The sequence below is a fragment of the Protopterus annectens genome, chromosome 1.part0 (assembly GCF_019279795.1).
Source record: "Protopterus annectens isolate FY-2018-M chromosome 1.part0, PAN1.0, whole genome shotgun sequence".
Classification (NCBI taxonomy): Eukaryota; Metazoa; Chordata; order Ceratodontiformes; family Protopteridae; genus Protopterus; species Protopterus annectens.
In genome coordinates, this window is record NC_056725.1 from 1,145,968,477 (window position 1) to 1,145,989,366 (window position 20,890).

The window sequence follows — 20,890 nt, forward strand, 5'->3', positions numbered from 1 at the left end:
AAGGGGGTTCTGGCTGCCAAGAGCTGATCCACTAAACTAACTACATCCACTTCTGATAGACTCCTGGAGGAATGGATCAACATCTCTCCCAAGGAGAATCAGGTCTTTCCACAAAGGGACTCAGCTGTTGACCCAAGAAGGGGTCTATTGAAAGGGAATATCTAGTCCAGGGGGTACTTATTTTATTGACAGAAAGTGAGGATAGAACCAAAATAGAAGTTACAATTAACAGTCCTGGGAGGTTGTCAGCACTGAAGACATGGTCGGTACTGAAGATGGTTGGATACTTTCAATAGTAGACGGCACCATAGCAGATTTTGTTGGTTTTGGTGCCGGAGCAGAAGCCAATGATACCTCAGAAACTTTAGCCTTTGGTTCTGAAAAAGGTGTTGTAACCTGAGATATTTGAGTCTTGGAGTCATGTACCTTGTGTGAAGATGGTTACTGAATGGCTCCATTTTTTATTCGGTTTTCGGAGATTTTGAATTCTCCGCCTCAGAAAGAGCTTCACTAAATGGACATTTTAATAATCCTTTAAGTATCAATTTAAGTCTCTCTGAAAGAGTTCGTGCCCTGAAACTCTTACATAGTTCACAAGAAGGTTGAATTAATAGATGAGGTACACCCAAACAATAAACAAGAAAGATGCCCATCCGAATTGGGCATCTTTCTGCCACAATCTTTACATTACTTAAACCTGGAGGTTCCTTTCTGCTTCTCTGCCATGCTGTCCAGTCAAATAAACGGCATGCAAACACTTGTAAAGAAAAAGGGGGAAGAAAAGAGATGAAAGCTTTTTTTTTTTTTTTTTTTTTTTTTAAATACAAAGTATGGTATACAAGCATTACCCAGATGGGTAAAGAAGAAAAGGCAGGAAAAGGATACAAACGGGTATCAAAGAGTTACCAATGGTAAACGGGAAAGAGAGGCCCAGTGCCAGCAATTGTAAGGAGAGATACCCTGAGGTAAATACGAGTGAAGAAAGTTATCAATAGAGTCACTCGCACAAAGGAAACTACACCATAGTAATTATTATAGAATATAAGTGAAAGGTAGAATAATAGGCAAATAGAAAAAGATGTCTGAGCACTTGGCTGACAGTAATGGATGACGCATCCAATTTTCTATGCGGCAAATGAAATCTGGGTTAATAGGAAGAGAGGCAGTATGGGTAGAGCCTTAGCTCGAAAGTTTTTGGCTGGCGCGAGCTTTGTATAACAGCAAAGTTGGTTCCGAGGGTTCGGAATCAAACCCATCAGTCAAGAATGAATGAAGATTGAAACCATCAGATATACTGTTTTCTTAGTTTCAAGACCCACAATAAACAAAAGAAACAACAGCATTTTATTTATGGGTTAACAATAGGTGATAAAGGACCCACCGTGGCCCTGTGCAAGAGTAGTTTACACACGATTATAATAATTTTTAAAGTATACATGGTTTCAGGTTGGGGATTTACTGCCAAGGTGAAAAGGAGCAACAAACAAGGTAGAAACCACAACTGTAGTCTGAAGGCAGAAAAGACTGCACTATATTTAAGGTAGTAGGTCTCTCTTATCAGAAGCATGTTCTTACGGAACAGTAATAAGGATGTGAAGGACTACCACTGTCATGAAATATTAAGGACACCTACTCTCTAAAACTGTCAGCAAAACAAGATGTTCACATTACAAATCATTTTATCTATATCTGAGAACTGTATTTTTCATTAATATAGTTGGAAGGGGGGGGGGCTAGCATTCGAACACCTCCTTTACAATTAATCAAGCAAGTTGTCCAAGCACCCCACATAAATCCTGTAGATGTGAAATACTGCAGCTATGGCTGATGTGGATGTGCATCCCAAAGCACAAACTCTTGACATGAGTAGCAACACAGTCAGTGTGATGATTCTAATTTTAAAATAATTCACTTAAGGAGTAGGTGCTGTAAAATTATGCCTATATAAAATGGTCATTTCACAGTGAAATGGTCTTTAATTCTGTCAAACTAAAGCAGCAAAATCTTTTCTACTGTATAAAGTGGCACATTCCACAGTTTACATAATATACATAACTGTGATGATAGTTTTAAATGTTGAATTCTCACCAATACCCACATACTGTTAGATGCTGTGGTGGTGGTGCTGCTGTAGCGTTGTCGCCTCACAGTAAGACGTCCTGTTCGATACTCAGCTAAAGCGCCCTTTCCGGGGGAGACGTGCGTGAATGGGGACTCGTTGAAGGTTGCCAGGGCTGGCAACTCGGTACATAAAAATCTACTGCCAATCATTAGCGGAGTGGAGTTCCGCTGTGGCGACCCCTAACTGGGAAAAGCCGAAAAGATGCAACAACCCACATACTGTTAGATGTTACACTGAAGACCCAGTCTCACATAGTACCATCACAACCTCAAATCATACACATAAACACACAAAGACATACTCGGCAGCTCTGATCAAAAATCTACCAAAACAGCAGAGGCCACCAAAGCAGACACCCAAACAACCACCACCTCAGAACACAACACCTGCAACACATAGACCTCACAGTCAGAGTGTCAAACAGTCACAGCCCTTAAGGCCAAACACAATGCCAGACACACTAGTCATTGGTGACTCCATAGTCAGACACACTGACGTCCCGCCGACCAGACTGAGTAAGGAGAAGGTCACAGTAAGCTGCCTGTCGGGCTAGAATCCGCCACATAGCAAGCACTCAGGTCTCCAGCAGGTACAAATGACTCAGTCATTGTCCACGCTGGTGTAACGACCTGAGCGTACCTCCTTGGACTACATGAAAAGAGACATTGAGGAGCTCTCTGATTATGTAGCCCAGGCAGGTATGACCCTGACCTTGAGCAGTATCCTACCTTCACCAAGAATGATGCCACAATACAGAGATAAGATGATCAGCTTTAACAATTGGCTTAAACTCTGGTGTCATTAAAAGGGGGACCCAATGTCTGTCTGCCTGGGATGACATGCTGGACAAGCCAGCTGCTTAAAGGGGGCGGCTTGCACCTGTCACCCTGGGATTCGGATATTGGCAAAGGCTCTTGCCACCCCATAGTGCCTTTTTAGGCAAGGCTCAAATTCTAAACCTACCACCCTAGAACACAAAAAAGGAAAAAAACTAAGGGTAATGCTGCTCAATGCCAGAAGTCTAAATCTCAAAATGCACGCACTCGAGGCCCTTCTCAGTATGGAGAACATCGATGTCTGTGCAGTGACAGAAACCTGGTTCAAGGCTCCTGAGAGCACCCCAGCACTATCAGGTTTTACCTCTTATCATGCTTGGGCCCCAAAACCCAGAAAATACCAAAAAAGGGGGGGGGGGGGTATCCATATTCATCAAGGACACCCACACCTCAAGACTGGTCCCCCGATGCATCGGAGACCATCCAGGTGGAATTAACCATAGGCAAGACTGCTCTGCAAATTGTAGCATGTTACAGGCCACCCTCACAAACTCAGGAACCTCACATGGCCTTCCTGAAAACACTAGAGGGATAAATGTATCACCAAACACCATCATACTAGGTGACTTCAATTACCCTAATATAGACTGGGAACACTACTCAAGCCCAAACACCCTAGCCCAAAAGTTCCTGGAATTCATAAACTCAAATGCCATGGAACAACTAGTCACCATCCCCACAAGAGGGAAAACATACTTGATCTCATCATCACGAACATGGGAGCACAATGTTCAACACCGGGATACCCCCCACTGGTGAGATCAGATCACAAACTAATCTCGCTGGAGGTCCTCATCCCACCCCACCTGAAATAAAAAGACCACAGTAAAGAACTTTCAAGCCGACTTCACACTTCTAAAGACTAGTGTGGGCCCCTTTAAGGCCCCCCAGCCGGGGGGAAACAGTACTCAAGCCGCTGAATCACTTTCAAATGCCTTCTACCAGCACCTGCAGGACTGCATGGATAAGGCAATCCCAAGCAAAACAAAGACTCTTTGTACCAAAGGCAAGCCCAGTCTGGTGGGCCCCAGCCAGAAACAAACTCTACAACAAAAAAGGGAAGCTACTACAAGATAGAGCAAAATCCTTAAAAGGTAAGACACCCTTGATGACTATAAGTCAAAAAGTAAGAGCTCTCATAAAATCATCCAAAGCAAATTAAGAGAGAAAAATAGCAAAAGACTCAAAAGACAATCATAAGGCCTTCTTTAGCTATGTTAGAAACCTGGGAGGAAACTCCCAGATATGCTCAGAACTAGTTCAAAATGATGTGAAGATTACTGATCCTACAGACATTGCCAACATACTGGCTGACAGGTTCAGTGCAAACTTCTCCCCTCCCCAAAAGGGAGATATCTATACCAAGCGATTGCAGCCCCCAAACATCTCCAAGCCCCAAATGAGAACTGCCCCTCCAAAGCAAAAACACAGCATCCATGGGACCTGATGGTGTCCCCCGGGTGTGTGCTCCAGAACTCCAAAATTTAAAACCCCCAGCTAGGACAGCTGTTTAATCATAGTCTTACCTCTGGATCGCCCAGGGGTGGCACTGCAACTGTGGTCCCACTTCACAGTGAGTCCATGAGGTACCAAAGCAGTGGACCAGGCCCAAACAAGAGTAGGTTCCAGTACCAAAGTGAGATCCACTGTAGGTACCAAAGCAGTTGGCACCAGGAGCATCAAAGCAATGAGCTCCAAGAGCTAGGGAGAAACTGAAGGAGAAATATATGTAGGAGTCCTGGGACAGTAAGCTTCGGGAGGAAGGTCCAAGAAGGTGCAGGGAGGCCTCTGGCTGCCAAGAGCTGATCCACTAAACTAACTACATCCATTTCTGATAGACTCCTGGAGGAATGGATCAACATCTCCCAAGGAGAATCAGGTCTTTCCACAAAGGGACTCAGCTGTTGACCCAAGAAGGGGTCTATTGAAAGGGAATATCTAGTCCAGGGGGTACTTATTTTATTGACAGAAGGTGAGGATAGAACCAAAATAGAAGTTACAATTAACGGTCCTGGGAGGTTGTCAGCACTGAAGACATGGTCGGTACTGAAGATGGTTGGATACTTTCAATAGTAGACGGCACCGTAGCAGATTTTGTTGGTTTTGGTGCCAGAGCAGAAGCCAATGATACCTCAGAAACTTTAGCCTTTGGTTCTGAAGAAGGTGTTGTAACCTGAGATATTTGAGTCTTGGAGTCATGTACCTTGTGTGAAGATGGTTACTGAATGGCTCCATTTTTTATTCAGTTTTTGGAGATTTTGAATTCTCCGCCTCAGAAAGAGCTTCACTAAATGGACATTTTAATAATCCTTTAAGTATCAATTTAAGTCTCTCTGAAAGAGTTCGTGCCCTGAAACTCTTACATAGTTCACAAGAAGGTTGAATTAATAGATGAGGTACACCCAAACAATAAACAAGAAAGATGCCCATCCGAATTGGGCATCTTTCTGCCACAATCTTTACATTACTTAAACCTGGAGGTTCCTTTCTGCTTCTCTGCCATGCTGTCCAGTCAAATAAACGGCATGCAAACACTTGTAAAGAAAAAGGGGGAAGAAAAGAGATGAAAGCTTTTTTTTTTTTTTTTTTTTTTTTTAAATACAAAGTATGGTATACAAGAATTACCCAGATGGGTAAAGAAGAAAAGGCAGGAAAAGGATACTAACGAGGGTATCAAAGAGTTACCAATGGTAAACGGGAAAGAGAGGCCCAGTGCCAGCAATTGTAAGGAGAGATACCCTGAGGTAAATACGAGTGAAGAAAGTTATCAATAGAGTCACTCGCACAAACAAAGGAAACTACACCATAGTAATTATTATAGAATATAAGTGAAAGGTAGAATAATAGGCAAATAGAAAAAGATGTCTGAGCACTTGGCTGACAGTAATGGATGACGCATCCAATTTTCTATGCGGCAAATGAGATCTGGGGTAATAGGAAGAGAGGCAGTATGGGTAGAGCCTTAGCTCGAAAGTTTTTGGCTGGCGCGAGCTTTGTATAACAGCAGAGTTGGTTCAGAGGGTTCGGAATCAAACCCATCAGTCAAGAATGAAAGAAGAGTGAAACCATCAGATATACGGTTTTCTTAGTTTCAAGACCCACAATAAACAAAAGAAACAACAGCATTTTATTTATGGGTTGACAATAGGTGATAAAGGACCCATCGTGGCCCTGTGCAAGAGTAGTTTACACACATGATTATAATAATTTTTAAAGTATACATGGTTTCAGGTTGGGGATTTACTGCCAAGGTGAAAAGGAGCAACAAACAAGGTAGAAACCACAACTGTAGTCTGAAGGCAGAAAAGACTGCACTATATTTAAGGTAGTGGGTCTCTCTTATCAGAAGCATGTTCTTACGGAACAGTAATAAGGATGTGAAGGACTACCACTGTCATGAAATATTAAGGACACCTACTCTCTAAAACTGTCAGCAAAACAAGATGTTCACATTACAAATCATTTTATCTATATCTGAGAACTGTATTTTTCATTAATATAGTTGGAAAGGGGGGGGGGCTAGCATTCGAACACCTCCTTTACAATTAATCAAGCAAGTTGTCCAAGCACCCCACATAAATCCTGTAGATGTGAAATACAGTCTGCAGCTATGGCTGATGTGGATGTGCATCCCAAAGCACAAACTCTTGACATGAGTAGCAACACAGTCAGTGTGATGATTCTAATTTTAAAATAATTCACTTAAGGAGTAGGTGCTGTAAAATTATGCCTATATAAAATGGTCATTTCACAGTGAAATGGTCTTTAATTCTGTCAAACTAAAGCAGCAAAATCTTTTCTACTGTATAAAGTGGCACATTCCACAGTTTACATAATATACATAACTGTGATGATAGTTTTAAATGTTGAATTCTCACCAATACCCACATACTGTTAGATGCTGTGGTGGTGGTGCTGCTGTAGCGTTGTCGCCTCACAGTAAGACGTCCTGTTCGATACTCAGCTAAAGCGTCTTCCGTGTGGAGACATGCGTGAATGGGCGTACCTTCGTTGAAGGTTGTGCGTCAGGGCTGGCAACTCGGTACATAAAAATCTACTGCCAATCATTAGCGGAGTGGAGTTCCGCTGTGGCAACCCCTAACTGGGAAAAGCTGAAAAGATGCAACAACCCACATACTGTTAGATGTTACACTGAAGTGTCAGACACACTGCAGTAGTTTGCATGAGGTGCTCATACTGATTTTCAAAGAAATAAGAGCAATATATCCACAAGTGGCCATGAAAACAGAATTGTCCCATCCTAACCATTTTAACAAAGATGAATTCACATACAGAAATGTAACAGATATGTACTCATGTTATCTGGTATATGAGGAAGCCTTCTATAAAGGTTGACTTTTGAAATTTCCACTTCTGCTATCCTCAACTTGGAAATACTTTTCTCTCATTCCCATGCTCAAGGGTAACTCCCTTTTTGTGAGAACAAGCCACAGCACAACGAGCAGGACTGACATACCATTCTCAGTCGCTGTGCTACTCAGTTTAATTCCTAACTAATAAATAAACACAGCTCATAAGACAGGAAACAAAACCATGCAACACACACAGGAGGGTTATAAACCACCCAGTGCAAGTTTCTCTGCAGATCAAGTGATAATGAGTATATATTTTTTTCTCTGAATTCAGAAGCATTATGCAGAACAAAGTTACTTTAAAGACTTGCAGAAATGAAAATTAAACTTCTCAAAGGTTGAAGCTGGAGGAAGGCCTAAACAAAGGCTCAGAAGGCTGATTCCTGAAGTAATGAGGTGCCAAAGGAAACCCAGCTTCTACAATCACAGTGCTTAGTGAGAGGTAATGACTGGGGCAGTAATCTACAAATAGACATTTTTAAAATCAAACACTGGAAGAGGACCACCATTGGTGGAATGGCCATTACCATTAGCATTTTTGGATGGCCCTCTACAGCCTACCCACTACCTAATAGCAAAACAGAATGTTGTGGTTTACTTAAAGTATTTTCCAGTGGCCAGTTTACCACTCGATGGCAAAACACAATACAGTTTTGCAGTAAAATCCATTTTGAAAGGATATTCTTGGCCACTGCAAGACCATCTCTACTCAGAGCAAAGGAGCAAATATTCAGTGTAAGAAAAATCAGAGATCTTTCTTCGGGCAAAACTTAAAGTAGTACTTGTATGCCCAATTTATGAATCATCCTCTCTCCCCTGAAAGGAAAATAGAAACATGAATGGATTGTTTCAAGGACAATTCTGAAAACACTTTCTTTAGAAAACATGGTTCGTTCTAAAGTACGTTTGGGTCAAGTGAAAGAACCAACAGATTTTACTAAACCTAATGGCCTGTAATTCAGGGATCTTGTCAGCAAGGATGATCGCCAGCAAGAAAACATTTTCAACACATGAATTTTAGAGCTGCTAAATCATCTGATTTGAATGTGGGAAGCATAAGCCAATCAAGTCATGAATTTCAAGTCCAAGGAAGAAAGAAGTTCTTCAAAATAGGGAGAGGATTGAGAGATTCTTCAAGGAACTGTAACTAGCTAGTTCTGTGAAGTGCAGAAATACAACAAAAATTAACACACACTGTGGAACCTTATGATGTAGATGACTAAGTCAGAGTCACCTATACGGTGACCAGTTAAGGTTGTCCACAACTCTGTACTCAAATGAAGAAAGTACTTCTGCCAAGTGATATGTTTCATGCTGGCCTCAGTCAGCACTTCATACTGAAAGCAGTGTACATAAAGCATAACTTGAAGGTACTTCCTGTGTAAGCCTGAGGCAATGATGTGCCAGAAAGTATCCATCATGTCTGCTGATACAATTCAATTGCACTACTGTATCAGGGGTATGCCTCTTAGGGAATCACTCCCATGAGCCAGATGCACTGGTTAAGGGTGCTGATGCCAGTGAAGTGTAGAATGGGATGGACGTGAATTGGCCCTTTAGAACAGGGAAATGGTAGGACAGGAACCATTTACTTTTCCCAGAAAAACAGAATCTATGGCTTTTTTTTTTGAAGAATAATGTCTGCACTTACCAAAGAGCTCTGTGGGGAAGGGTTGATATTTGAATGTAGTTCTGGTGGAGAATAGAAACACTAAAATATGGCTACATGTGATCACAGCATCAACGGTCTTTCTGGATGGCTCTCCAAGCTTGGGGAAACTTGGAGGAATGGACTGCATGAGTTGCCCTGAGTCAGAAGCGTAAATGATGGGCCTGTGGATACAACCTCTTTTGACAATGGGCATGCACAAGGGAGAGATGAAACTGCCTAATGATAGTCAACCCTTCTCATTTTATAAGGGAAATTCCTCCTCTCAGAGTAATGCAGTGCCTGTAAGCAGCAGACATCAAATGGGATTGCAATGAATCTTCTCTGTCGCCAGTGCACATTTTTTCTTTCAGAATTCTTCACCCAGACCCTGGAAGAGTGGCCAAAAAAGGACATCTCTCCAGACAGTCACACCTAAGATGATCTGCATTTACTCACCTTTGTAGGAAAAGTGCCAGAGCCATGTTATTCTAACAAAGGTGCATTCCTGAGTCTGCTGCTTTCAGTTCAATATTAGCACATCAAAAGCTACAGCACGCTACACAGAAGCTTACTTCATAATCTAATGGAAAGGTCTTAACCATCTCCAGAGTCAAGAAGGTTTGACATGTTATAAAAAGTAGGACTGGAAACTGGACAGGTAAAACTGTTTATGGATATAAGGTAAATTCTAGGAAAACACACTCTTCCCAACCATGCCCAAAGTTTTAGAATCCTTATTAGGCTCTAAGATAGAATGTTATTGGGAGATTCTGGGATATATGCTGGAAAAATAGACCATACAGGAGTTTGCCTTACAATGGCTGCTTTGCCAGGATGTCACTCCATACCACTAGAGCTTGTAGAGGGGAATTAGTCTTCTAGTAAGCAGAAAGTGAAGAATTTAATGCTTCCAGGCAATAACTGCAGCATCCTAGATGACATACTACATGGAGGTGGGGTAGGGGTGATGAATGATCCAAGGGTCTTCATCTTTCTTACCCAGTGGTGAATAGCCAAAGGGTCATCTTTCCTGCCCAGATACTGCTCAAGTATTTCTGAGGAAAGTCAGAGAAATAAAAAAAGTCCTTAAAGGACTTCATTAATATCCTCAAACAGGCTCCAAAACATGGGCTGCATGATCCTTAGTCATATTTTCAGGACTCGGAAATGCTCCTCTAACCCTAGATTCTCCCATAGGATGGCCAGTTCTTATGAGATGTGCAAGTAGCTGAATGTGCAACAGCAAATGCTGGAATTTGCTGACAAGGCTCCAATATCCAGGAGTACACTCACTAGAGATGGTACTACAGAGGCCTTTGCAGGACAAGACACTAGCATTAGCCCATGCTCCCCAAAGAAGTATGCCTACACCTATGAGGAAAGATCCCCTGAAGTGTCAACAAGTTGGTGCTCATCCAGTGTTTGATCTTGATTAGCAAGTCCTGCCAAGCATGGACCAACCTTGATGAGCTTCAACTATAGGTGTTGAGTCCTCCTGAACTTGAGAGGTCTGAGAACGACTCCACTGATCTAAGTGTAACCATCAGATATTTACTGGAAGACACGAAGGATGTTCTGTGATAACAGGGTAGGTGGAAACCTGTTTCAGATACTCAGCCATTGAAGACGTGTGCATACCTCACAGGGATCACTTTGGCTAAAGTGGCGGGCAAGGGTGCACTTATCAAGGTCTCCTGTTGTCTGCCAGTCACAGAAGTGAGCTTGAGTTCTCACTAGCAGAACAGGAACTGGAAACATTCAAGCCCTGCAAGTCTGTGTCTCAGTAGGATGGTATGACATAAATTCGACCTCTGACTCCCTCATCTTCATGCAGTGCTATGACACCAGTCTGATATTGTGCAATGGATCCTGCTGCTGGTCCCTGAGCAGGGCTGTGAAGAGACCTGAGAATGGCGTTAAGTTTCTTACTTTTTTCTGATGGCTACTCTGAAGCTTAGGCAATTGCTTCACATCATGCTCCTTATCCAGTCAACAGAAACTATGTTGATATGGATCCGAAATCATGATTTGGCAGCTACAAAACACTTGGAAGGTTTCATTTGCTTAGTCATTGAATGTAGGAATTTTTTCATGACAAATATTAGGAGTAAGAAGAGGACAATGTGTTAGAGCAGTTGGAACATGTCACAATGTGCCAATAAGTACATGTGCCGTAAACACACGAAGGAAAAAAAATATGCCAAGCTTGGGATCGCAAAAGAGGAAAACCCATCTATTCAGTGCATAAAACATCCAAAGAGATCTCAACATTCATTTGTAGCATTTACTTCTGATCTTTGTGCAAAGGATTCAGTGACACCACTAGAAATCATAGCGATGTAGGCATAACTGATTCAATGCATCCACCTCAGAGCAATATACTAATTCAACTAAGGATAAAGTTTAACTCTCATCTTTAGTAACAATATAAGTGATTTAACTTTTTGCAGCACACTACGACACTATAATGCTAACAAAAATAGGAACAATGGCAGACTGTAAAGAATCCGCATAAATTAGGCCAGTTTTGCAGTCAGAGGGAAATGAGACAACAGTAAGGTGACTTGCTCCTTGAACTGTCCCTATGTGTTCTACAGTGATGCAATACGTTTCACAAAAAGGGGTATAATTATTAAAGACATCGGACTATAAAGTTTTATACAAACATTTTATTTATAGACCATCCGATTACACTTGTGTTAAAATTTTTGAGAAAAGGGCTTTATGTTGTTAAAAGACGACTACTGCAGATTTTATGTCAGCACACATTTTAGCACTGAACTGATGTAAAACCTGTGGAACAGTAAAGACAAAAATTCACATGATTGGCTTACTTTTAAACTTGCTCTGCTCCTACAATTCTACAGAACTGTCGGGGTAAATACAATTTAGAACACTGCACATTTTGAAAAAGTTCTTGTTTACTAAAGTCTCTAACCACTCACAGATTACAAGTTCAAAATTGGTCTACAAAGTACTTAACTGAAGTTTCAGGCTGACGTAAAAAAGACCACATGATTTGAAGTTATAGGACAGTCTTCACATACTTTTACAGTTTATAAGTTACACAATATTACATAATGCTGAATTCTGAAGTCATTGCATAGTAGTGTTTTGTGTTACAGTACACACTGGATCAATATATAAAAAAATTTCTAGAGAGCAAATACAGTAACAGCAGTCTTTCCCAATAGGTCCGATTAAAGTGATCAACTATTAAACTTAAGTACTTTGCTTCCTGGGATGACCCATTTTCCTAATGACATCAAAGCCCTTGGTTTCTGTAACAATAGCAACAGCAGTTTTTTTTCCCTTAAGGAATCCAGCTTAGATTGAGACATCGAGCAATAAAGGCATACATGTCAGACACTTCTTCAATAACTTTGGTTGTGGGTTTTCCTGCCCCATGTCCTGCTTTGGTATCAACATGGATGAGAAGTGGGTTTTCCTGCTTTAAATTCCACCCTACAAAATACTGCAGTGTAGCTATATACTTCAAGGAGTGTAGTGGCACCACTCGGTCATCGTGGTCTGCTGTCAGCAAAAGGATGGCTGGATACTGAACTCCATTACCCTCTGGTACCTTGATATTATGAAGTGGAGAGTATCTGGGGGGGAAATAAAATTATAGTGGCTACTTTAGTCAGAAAACTATCGCAACACTAGAAAATACGCATGCTCAGTTAATTAAAGTGAAAAAAAACAATCATAAGTAGAAATACACTTATACTGTCTTACAGGAGGCAGTTTAAAGCCATAAGACTAAGCCAGAAATGCAGTACAGTTTGCTAAGCAGTAACTATAATTGCATCAATTTACATCTGTCCCTATCATTATATAATAAATAAGCTCTTGTCATGCGTCAAAAGAATATCCTCCTCTTCCCACAACTACTGAATTATTCTGCAAATAAACCTGTCACACACCGAACTATAGAAACTGTACAGACACCAAAGAACTGTAAGCATCTGTTGCAATTTGTGAAAGTCTAATTATCCTGGGTCAGGGCTGAAAATGGTACGAGTAGCAGCTCACCTACCTGGTCAGCAAAATTAATAAATAAAATCTGGCAATTTAATCTCTCTGTCATGTCATAAATCTTCCTCAGTGTCTTCTCCCAGTAGAATATACCTAGTGCACCTCCCGGGGTGAAGGGGGGCATCCTCACTGGGTACCCAAGCTACATCAACTGGCTCCACTAGATCCAGATGAGTAGCAGGTCTTCTTAGAGGTCCTCTCAGATTGCAGAGCCCCCCAGTCTGTTATGGACATCTCACTTGTGCTGCTTGTAGACAATATCTTGTCCTTTCAGTCAATATCCAAAACCCCTGACCAAAGATGAGGACATGGGCATAAACTGACAGCTACACAGAGTTTCATCCTAGCATTCTGTTCCTGCTTCACCACCAACAATGCCTGAAGCACTGCTGCGACTACTGTACTCTTTCCTGATCCATCTCCCAATCCCCTTCACTGATGAGCAAGTCCCCAAGATGCTTAAATGGCTTAATCTGAGGCATGTGCCCCCCCCCCCCCCCGCCAATCAGTGGACAGAGATACACACATTTTTCAGGAAAGAACCATGACCTATGACTTAAAGGTACTGATTCTCATTTCAACTGATTGATACACAGCAATGAATTACCCCAGTGAGCAGTGGAGATCACAGTCACTTGAGACCAAGATGACATCATCATCTGCAGACAGATAAGCCAACCCTCAGGTTCTCAGACTAGAGGCTGTTTGAACCTTGGCAGTGCAGTGATACCTGTCCACCAAAATCACAAAAGTACAGTTTTGTACCTACCATAAATGTAGATGTCCTCAGTGTTTCTTGCCCCAGATGCCAGGTGCCCTCTTGGATGGCTAAATTTGGATATGCCAAAGTTTCCAAATAGTAGAGCAAAGAGCAACACAAAATAAGTATGTATGTACATATATACAAACAAATACACCATAATAGATCCCCAAGCTCTCAGAGGGGAAGGGAGGAGGTCTTGATCGCAGATGCATTCCTATCGGACATCTACATTTATGGTAGGTACAAAACTGTACTATGTCCTTCAAGGATGCATCTGCAGTCTTCTAAATGGGTAGAATACCATAGCTAAACTAGGGGAGGAGAAGAGTAGCTAGAGTATAAAGGTAAATTATAATGCAGCCTCTATAATGTCCAGTGGCTGTAGCCCTTGTGGAGTGAGGCCTGATGTTCTCTGGAGTTTTCTTTCCATGATAGGAGTAACTCCATTTGGAGATTGTCTGTTTTGAAATTGGTTTGCCTTCCTTCCCTGTTGTTTTCTATTGGTCTTTGTCCTGTCCAGGTAGCATCCAAGGTATGTAGTAGCCTTTCTCCCTGTTCTGTGGGTTGGGGAAGAATGTAGGAAGGTGGATAGCCTGATAAATGTAGGATTTGTTCTCATGGACACTCTATCTTGATGGAAGATCAGGAAGGGTTGCACTGCCATTAATGCCTGTAGTTCAGAGACCCTTCTTGCTGAAGTTATTGCCAGCAGGAATGCAGTCTTCCAGGATTTTTCTAGTACAAAGTTCAAGTCCCATGCTGGTAATGGAGGTTTCGGGAGGTTTCACATTTTAATTCCTCTCAGAAACTGAGCAGAGGATGCAGACAGGAGGATCCAAGCTGTATTCTGCTGAAATAGCTGAGGCATGTATCTTGATGGAAGAGTAGGACAGGCCTGTATGGAAGAGCCAGGATGTTGGCTATGTTCACCAGTGTCACTTCAGATATCTTTTCATTTTGCTGCATAATTCTTTCTTGTTGAAGGTCTTGAGCCGTTTGGATGCAGGATGTTGAAGTTGTTCTGTGTTAACAGTAATGGGATCAGGGCAGTGTCCATATTTGTTCCGGGACATGCTCCTCAGCAATTGATACCAATGTTGTCTTGGCCAGTCTGGAGCTATCAGAATGATCCTCGGATGTTCCTCTTTGATCTTCAGAAGCACCTTGTGCATCAAAGGAAGTGGTGGGAATGCGATGCTATCAGGTTTTCCAACTGAAAGATAGGAGTCCACCTTCCTGTGCAGAATTTCTTTAGCTGGTGGTTGAGTGTGGATGCAAACAAGTCTATTTGTGGTAATCCCCATTCTCTTGTGATGGCTTTGAAGATGTCCGGATGCAGCATCCATTCGTGGGCATCTGTGGTAGTTCTGCTTAATATGTCTGCTAGAATGTTTTCCTTCCTGGTACATAAACATCCCACAGGTCCAGTGCCGAGGATATGAGTGTGTGCCTCCTGTTTGTTGATGTACCACATAACTGTGGTGTTGTCTGTCCTTATCATCAGCTGACCTTCTTGGAGAAAAGGTTTGAAGGCCTTGCAGGTGCAGCTGGTCTTGAGTCCATAGGCCTTGAATGCACCTGTCCAGCATGTGTGCCCCCAACTGAGGTCTGAGGCATCTGCAGAAGGGCAATCCTGAGTTTGATTGGCAGGCCTGAGCCCACCATAGGAACTCTTTCTTCAGGCAGGAATCATTGGAATTTTGGTTTCTAGGCTGTGCTTGTGTTGAGACCACAAATTCTTTAGGTACCCATGTAGCTTTTTTCTATGCAGCCTGGCATGAGGGACCAGTATTATTCAGGATGCCATGAAGCCTAGAGCTTGCAGCTTTCTTGCAGTTAGATGGTTCTGCTTTGTTAATGCCAAGAGAAGTAGAGGAAGCTCTTCTTTTTTTTCTGCAGTTAGGGATGCCATTTGATTTGATGTGTCCAGTTCTGCACCCAGAAAGGTTATTCTTTGGGATGGAATCAGCCTTGACTTTTATATTGACTGTATATCCCAGGGCTTGCAGGTAAATGACTCTTTGTAGGTCTTCTGTAGTTTTATTTTGTTGTCCGCTTGTATCAGGCAGTCGTCCAGGTAGGAGGGATAGATTTGAAACCCTGGAAGTCTGCAATGGCCGATTACTGATACCAGGCATTTAATTGAACCTCTGGTAGCAGTAGATAAGCCAAAGGGCAATGCTGAGAATTGATAATGCTCTGATCCTGCAAGAAATCTGAGGTATCTTCTGCAAATTGGTCTTATGGGGACGTGCAGGTATGCCTCCTTGAGATCTAGAGTTACCAGCCAAGACTCCTTGCCCAGCATGGAAGAAGCTGCTGTAGGGTCAGCATTTTGAATTTTGGAACAATGAGGAATGTGTTTAAAGCGGACAGGTCTAGAATAGGCCTCCATTTGTTTCTTGGTACCAGGAAGAGCCTGGAGTAAAATCCCTTTCCTTGCTCCAAAGGTGGTACCTTTTCCACAGCTCTCATTCTTAGTAATTGAGATATTTGCTTTAGAGCTTCTGTCCTTTGAGTAGGTGGCAGGTTTGGCATTCCTCTTTGCTTGGTAGAGTATGGAAATGGAACCTGTAACCTTGGTCTATAGTTTGCAAAATCCATTTTCTCTTGTGATGCAATGCCAGTTCTTTGAAAATAAGGTTAGCTTTCTAAGGGTGCTTCTAGTTGTTCCCTGGTAGGCGGTTGCCACACCAAGTCACTGTGAGTGAGTTGTTGTAGTGGTGGTGGTTGCATCCATGCCTCGCTGGTTGTTACGCACCCCTGGTTTGGTTTCTGCCTCTCGGCCTATTCCTGCCTCTTTGTGCCCTAGAGGAGTCTGGAAAGGACCAATTCTTGGAGGGCCAGTTCCTGCTAAACCTTAGAAATCTTTCACTGTTTGTACAGATTTTTGCTTCTCTCTTTTTTCTTTTTAGTGCCTGTTGGGGGGGAAAAAATACTGACCTTGTCCATAGGTGCATCAAAAGCTTTGATTTGACATGGTCTCAGTACATCATAGCCACATTTTAGAGATGGTTACTAACCTGCTGTATGTTATGTACCATTTCTTGAATATATTTCTTATCTAAAGATTCTTCAGAGGACAGCTTTTAGTCAACTGGTCAAGCATAAACTCTTATTGAATCATATGAAATTGGCAGTTCAAAGCTCTAGCTGACAAAGTTCTCTAAGGACCTGGATTCCCTTCAGAGGCTTTAGGACCCTGGGAGATAGTCTCTGGATCTGCAAAGGGAGCCTTATATAAATGGTGATGAGTGTCGGGACCCTGTAGAACCTATCGGGCTTAGCAGGAGCGAGTAATGAATCAGGAGCAGTGCAAGCATCATTAAATGCATCATCAACAACAGAAAGTACTGGAGGAATAGCTAAAGGCCTATGCTGTGGCAAATGTAGAAAAGTCCTAAGCCTTTTCTAGAGTCTGAGAAATATTGGCCCTGCCACTGAAATTGTTCCCTCATAGCATGTAAGGTTTCCCCAAAGGAAAATTCCTCAGGAGGAGAGGCTGAAGGGATGGACTCCTCAGCATCAGAGTCTTAAGTAGGAGAATAAGCAGCCTCAGGAGGGTCTGTATGATCTGAGTCATCAGAGGAATCATCTGTGGATACTGGCTCAGGGGCTCTGCTCTAGGCCTTTTCTGGAGGAGGAGAGAGGCCCTGTCTGGATGAGGCTGGGCTCCACAATTAAAGAGATGAGATCCTCAGCCAAAGTAAGCATATGGGAGCTGGTGCTGGGCCTGAGAGAGGGGGCTTGGCAGGCACGTTTTGATGCTTTGGCTGCCTTAGCCCTGGCAAAGGCCTTAATAGACATTGCTGCAGGAGGCCTAGCAGCTCCACGCAGGGGGTAGAAATATCCAGGGAATGGTATCTGATAAATCCTGTGAAACCGCAACAGAAGGTTGGCGTTTCTACCAGGTTAGAAGAGGCCTCGGTAGAAGGCATGATTTCGCTGAAGAAAGAAGGTTTGCTTAACAGCGGTTTCGCTGAAACCCAGGGCTGAATGTCGGTCCTTTTCTTTCGTTTTTTTGTATGTGTAGTGAGGAGGATCCGGCGGCATAATATATGCAAAATCGGAGCTGAAAATCTGTTCAGCAAACTCCGACCGGCGTCTAAGCGTCCGTCGGTTAAAAAGCACAGGCTAGACAAGCTGCTACGTCGTGGTCTGGGCCTAAACAATGTATGCAATAGGAGTGGAAATCTTTATGAGGTATTTGTTTCCCACAAGATAAACAGTTATTTACTTTCTCTGACACCGGGTGAGGGAAGAAAGAGTACCCAAAGGGGTACCTAGCTTTTAGAAGTCTTGGTAATATTTGTAGTAGTAATCTCTGGATCTGACCGACCGACAGCTTCTGCTTCATATACACGCGCAAGAAAGACTGGGGAAAATGGTGTCGGCTGATGCCTTTATACCCTAATAACTGCTGCAATGACGTCGGGTGAAGTGCGACACCAGCCGAAGCCAGACCCAGACTTTGGAATCCGGCCGACCGAAGGGCTGCCTGACGACAGGACAACCCATTTGTGAAGACTGCAGATGCATCCTTGAAGGACATCATGAGAGAAGACTCATCAGTCCTGTGCCCACCTCAAGACTGCAAACACTATTCTGGCACCTCAGGCACAATGTGAAACAGACCCACAACACCAGAGACATTACAGGGTACACATGTGCCTTGTCCAGGTTCACAAAATAGAGGAAGATGGGACTGGCAAAATTCCCCACACCACCTCCAATATTTGTCCAAGAGTAAAGAGTTGGTCCAGTATTTGTCAGGACAGAATAAACATTACTCTAGATGGGAGGACAAATGCACTGGACAGCTGGGTGAAGACAGGTCTGAGCTGTCAACCGATCACCACTTGGTGGTGAGTGGAGTCAGATGACAAGTTAGGAGAGGTCAGAGTCATGGTGTCTGAATAATCTCTGTTCAAGACCTGAACAACTGAGGTAGCAGCAAGATGCTGTGGCTGCATGGTGATCGGTGCCTAACACAGCAGTTGCCTTAGGACTTCCTGGCTGACACCAGAGGTAATAGAAGTAGGCATGTTAAAGAAATTCTTCTTCCAAGCAATACTGGCAGGGGTCACAGACTTAACTCACACATACCAACAGGCCAAGGTAAGCTGCAATTACTGAAGAGAAGGCCCAAGTGTGGCAGGAGTTTGATAAGGCTATGAAATATGACTTTTGCCAAAGCCTGTTTGGAGTTATATGAATCATTCAACAACTAACGAGAGTTGGGCAGATCACCACCTGGTCTGTTTTTGGCAATGGAGAAATGCTGACACGATTAGGGACTTAAGATGGAAGAACAATCTGAGGCACTCATACACCTAGCGGGCATTCCCTCCTCAGGGATGGCACTGCCAAAAGCAACAGGTGAGAGTGGGACTATTCTGTAGATGAAGTGACTGCAATAATTAAACACATCAGCAGAGCTAATACTAGAGGAGACCTGTACAGGAATGCTAAAGATTCCAGAATACTGTTAGGGAGGTATGGTTAAAAAGAGTCTTCAATACTGTGTGGAATGTGGGGACAGTATCTCTAGATTGGCAAACTGAGATGGTGCAACCCATTTTCAAAAAAAGGTGGCAAAAGGGTGTGCTCCAATATCAGAGGGATGACGCTTCTCAGTCTTCCTTGTGTCAAAAAATCTTTTCTCAAGACAGCTGAGCATCTGATTCTGGAAGTCCAGTAAGTATTTCATGTTTATTTTAGCAGTTCAAAAGACTCAACATAAACTTGCAAAGTGTTTGCTTTGAAGGATGTTTGGAAGGGGATGATGCAGTATCTTGCTATCAAGAAAGAAACACAATCGCACATAAAAGTTTAATCACACTATTTTAATATAACACTCATTGTGGTGCAAATGATACTTGTGTAAAACTTTACCCATGGCCAGTTCTCAAATACAGACACTATTAGGCTTCTCCTCTTACAGCCTCCTGAAGGTTGTTCCCCCACTGAGTAACACAAAGCCTTCCGGTTGGGTTATCCAAGGATGTGCAAGTTACTGACTGGTCAAGAGGGCCAAAAAAAATAAATGCACAGATGATGTTTGTTGAACAATTCATATAGTCAGTTAATATACAGCTGCTGACTGCCCGTTAATAAAAGATGTTTGAAATAGCATGTTAGAAAGCATTTTGAAAACTGTACTATGTTCTGAAAGAGCCTTTTTCTCCCAGTCAACAATCATGCTTCTCTTTTGCAAATGATCTAAATTATACATTAAAGTAATATAGCCTTGAATATGCAATTTCATCTACACTGAAAGAGGAATATTTAAGTTGTATCTACTTCATTTATGTGCATTTCCATTATGGCTTTCATGCAAGCACTATTGATACACTCTGCTAAGTGAAGAAAACTAAATCATGCAGTCATGACACTCATAATAAACTCATCTATTTGCCAAGTCAACTCACCTAAAAGCCAAGAGCTTTCTTTTTTTTTTTTTTTTTCTTCATATGGTTCATCTCTCCAACTGTACTTAGTGTGATTGAGGATGTCTGGTGGAAGCTTATTTCAGGGCAACTACCACCTTCTACATTTAAGATTCTCTAACGCTACTTTAGAGAGCCAGTTCTAAAACCGCTCTCTTTTAGACCTGCTCCTAATTAAAGTATGCCCCATGCAGAACAACAGGCAAGAACCTGCTGCTGGATGCAGTTTCAGCTAATATTTAGCCAAATTTAAGCACTATGCCAGCAATGCAGTGCTTTCTCCTGTCATTTTAAGATGTCTGCTTGCAAAGGCCTTGTTTATTTAGTCCTTCTAAGATGGAGTCTGTATTAATATGTTACATATGATGGGGTGCTGTTTCAAGCTTCTGGGTTGGCCCACAGTTCCTCTTACCTCTGTGTTCAAGGACTCATTCACCTATGATCAAAGTTCCTCCAACTCCTGCTAGTTACCCCCAATCCTGGGTTCTACTGTAAAATATAAACCTTAGAATATCTGACATTCCATTCATGGTTACCTATACAATCTAGTTTGTGTTTATGACAAAATTCAAACTGCACAGTTCCATACAACTTACTGAATTGTCTTCCCCTAGCAAACAATAAGGCAAGCAGAAGACTCTAATGACTTGATGATAAA

The 20,890-nt window shown here is 42.4% G+C and overlaps 1 protein-coding gene across 1 annotated transcript in view; it reads right to left on the minus strand.

Moving 5' to 3' along the window:
* Nucleotides 1-11,636: 11,636 nt before the first annotated feature.
* The window catches only part of LOC122800092 (prolyl endopeptidase), a 1,490,953-nt gene continuing 1,481,699 nt past the window's right edge, over nucleotides 11,637-20,890 (minus strand). Inside the window, 1 exon segment of the mRNA XM_044069645.1 lies at nucleotides 11,637-12,590. Coding sequence (XP_043925580.1) covers nucleotides 12,296-12,590 — 295 coding nt within the window. The 3' untranslated portion in view covers nucleotides 11,637-12,295.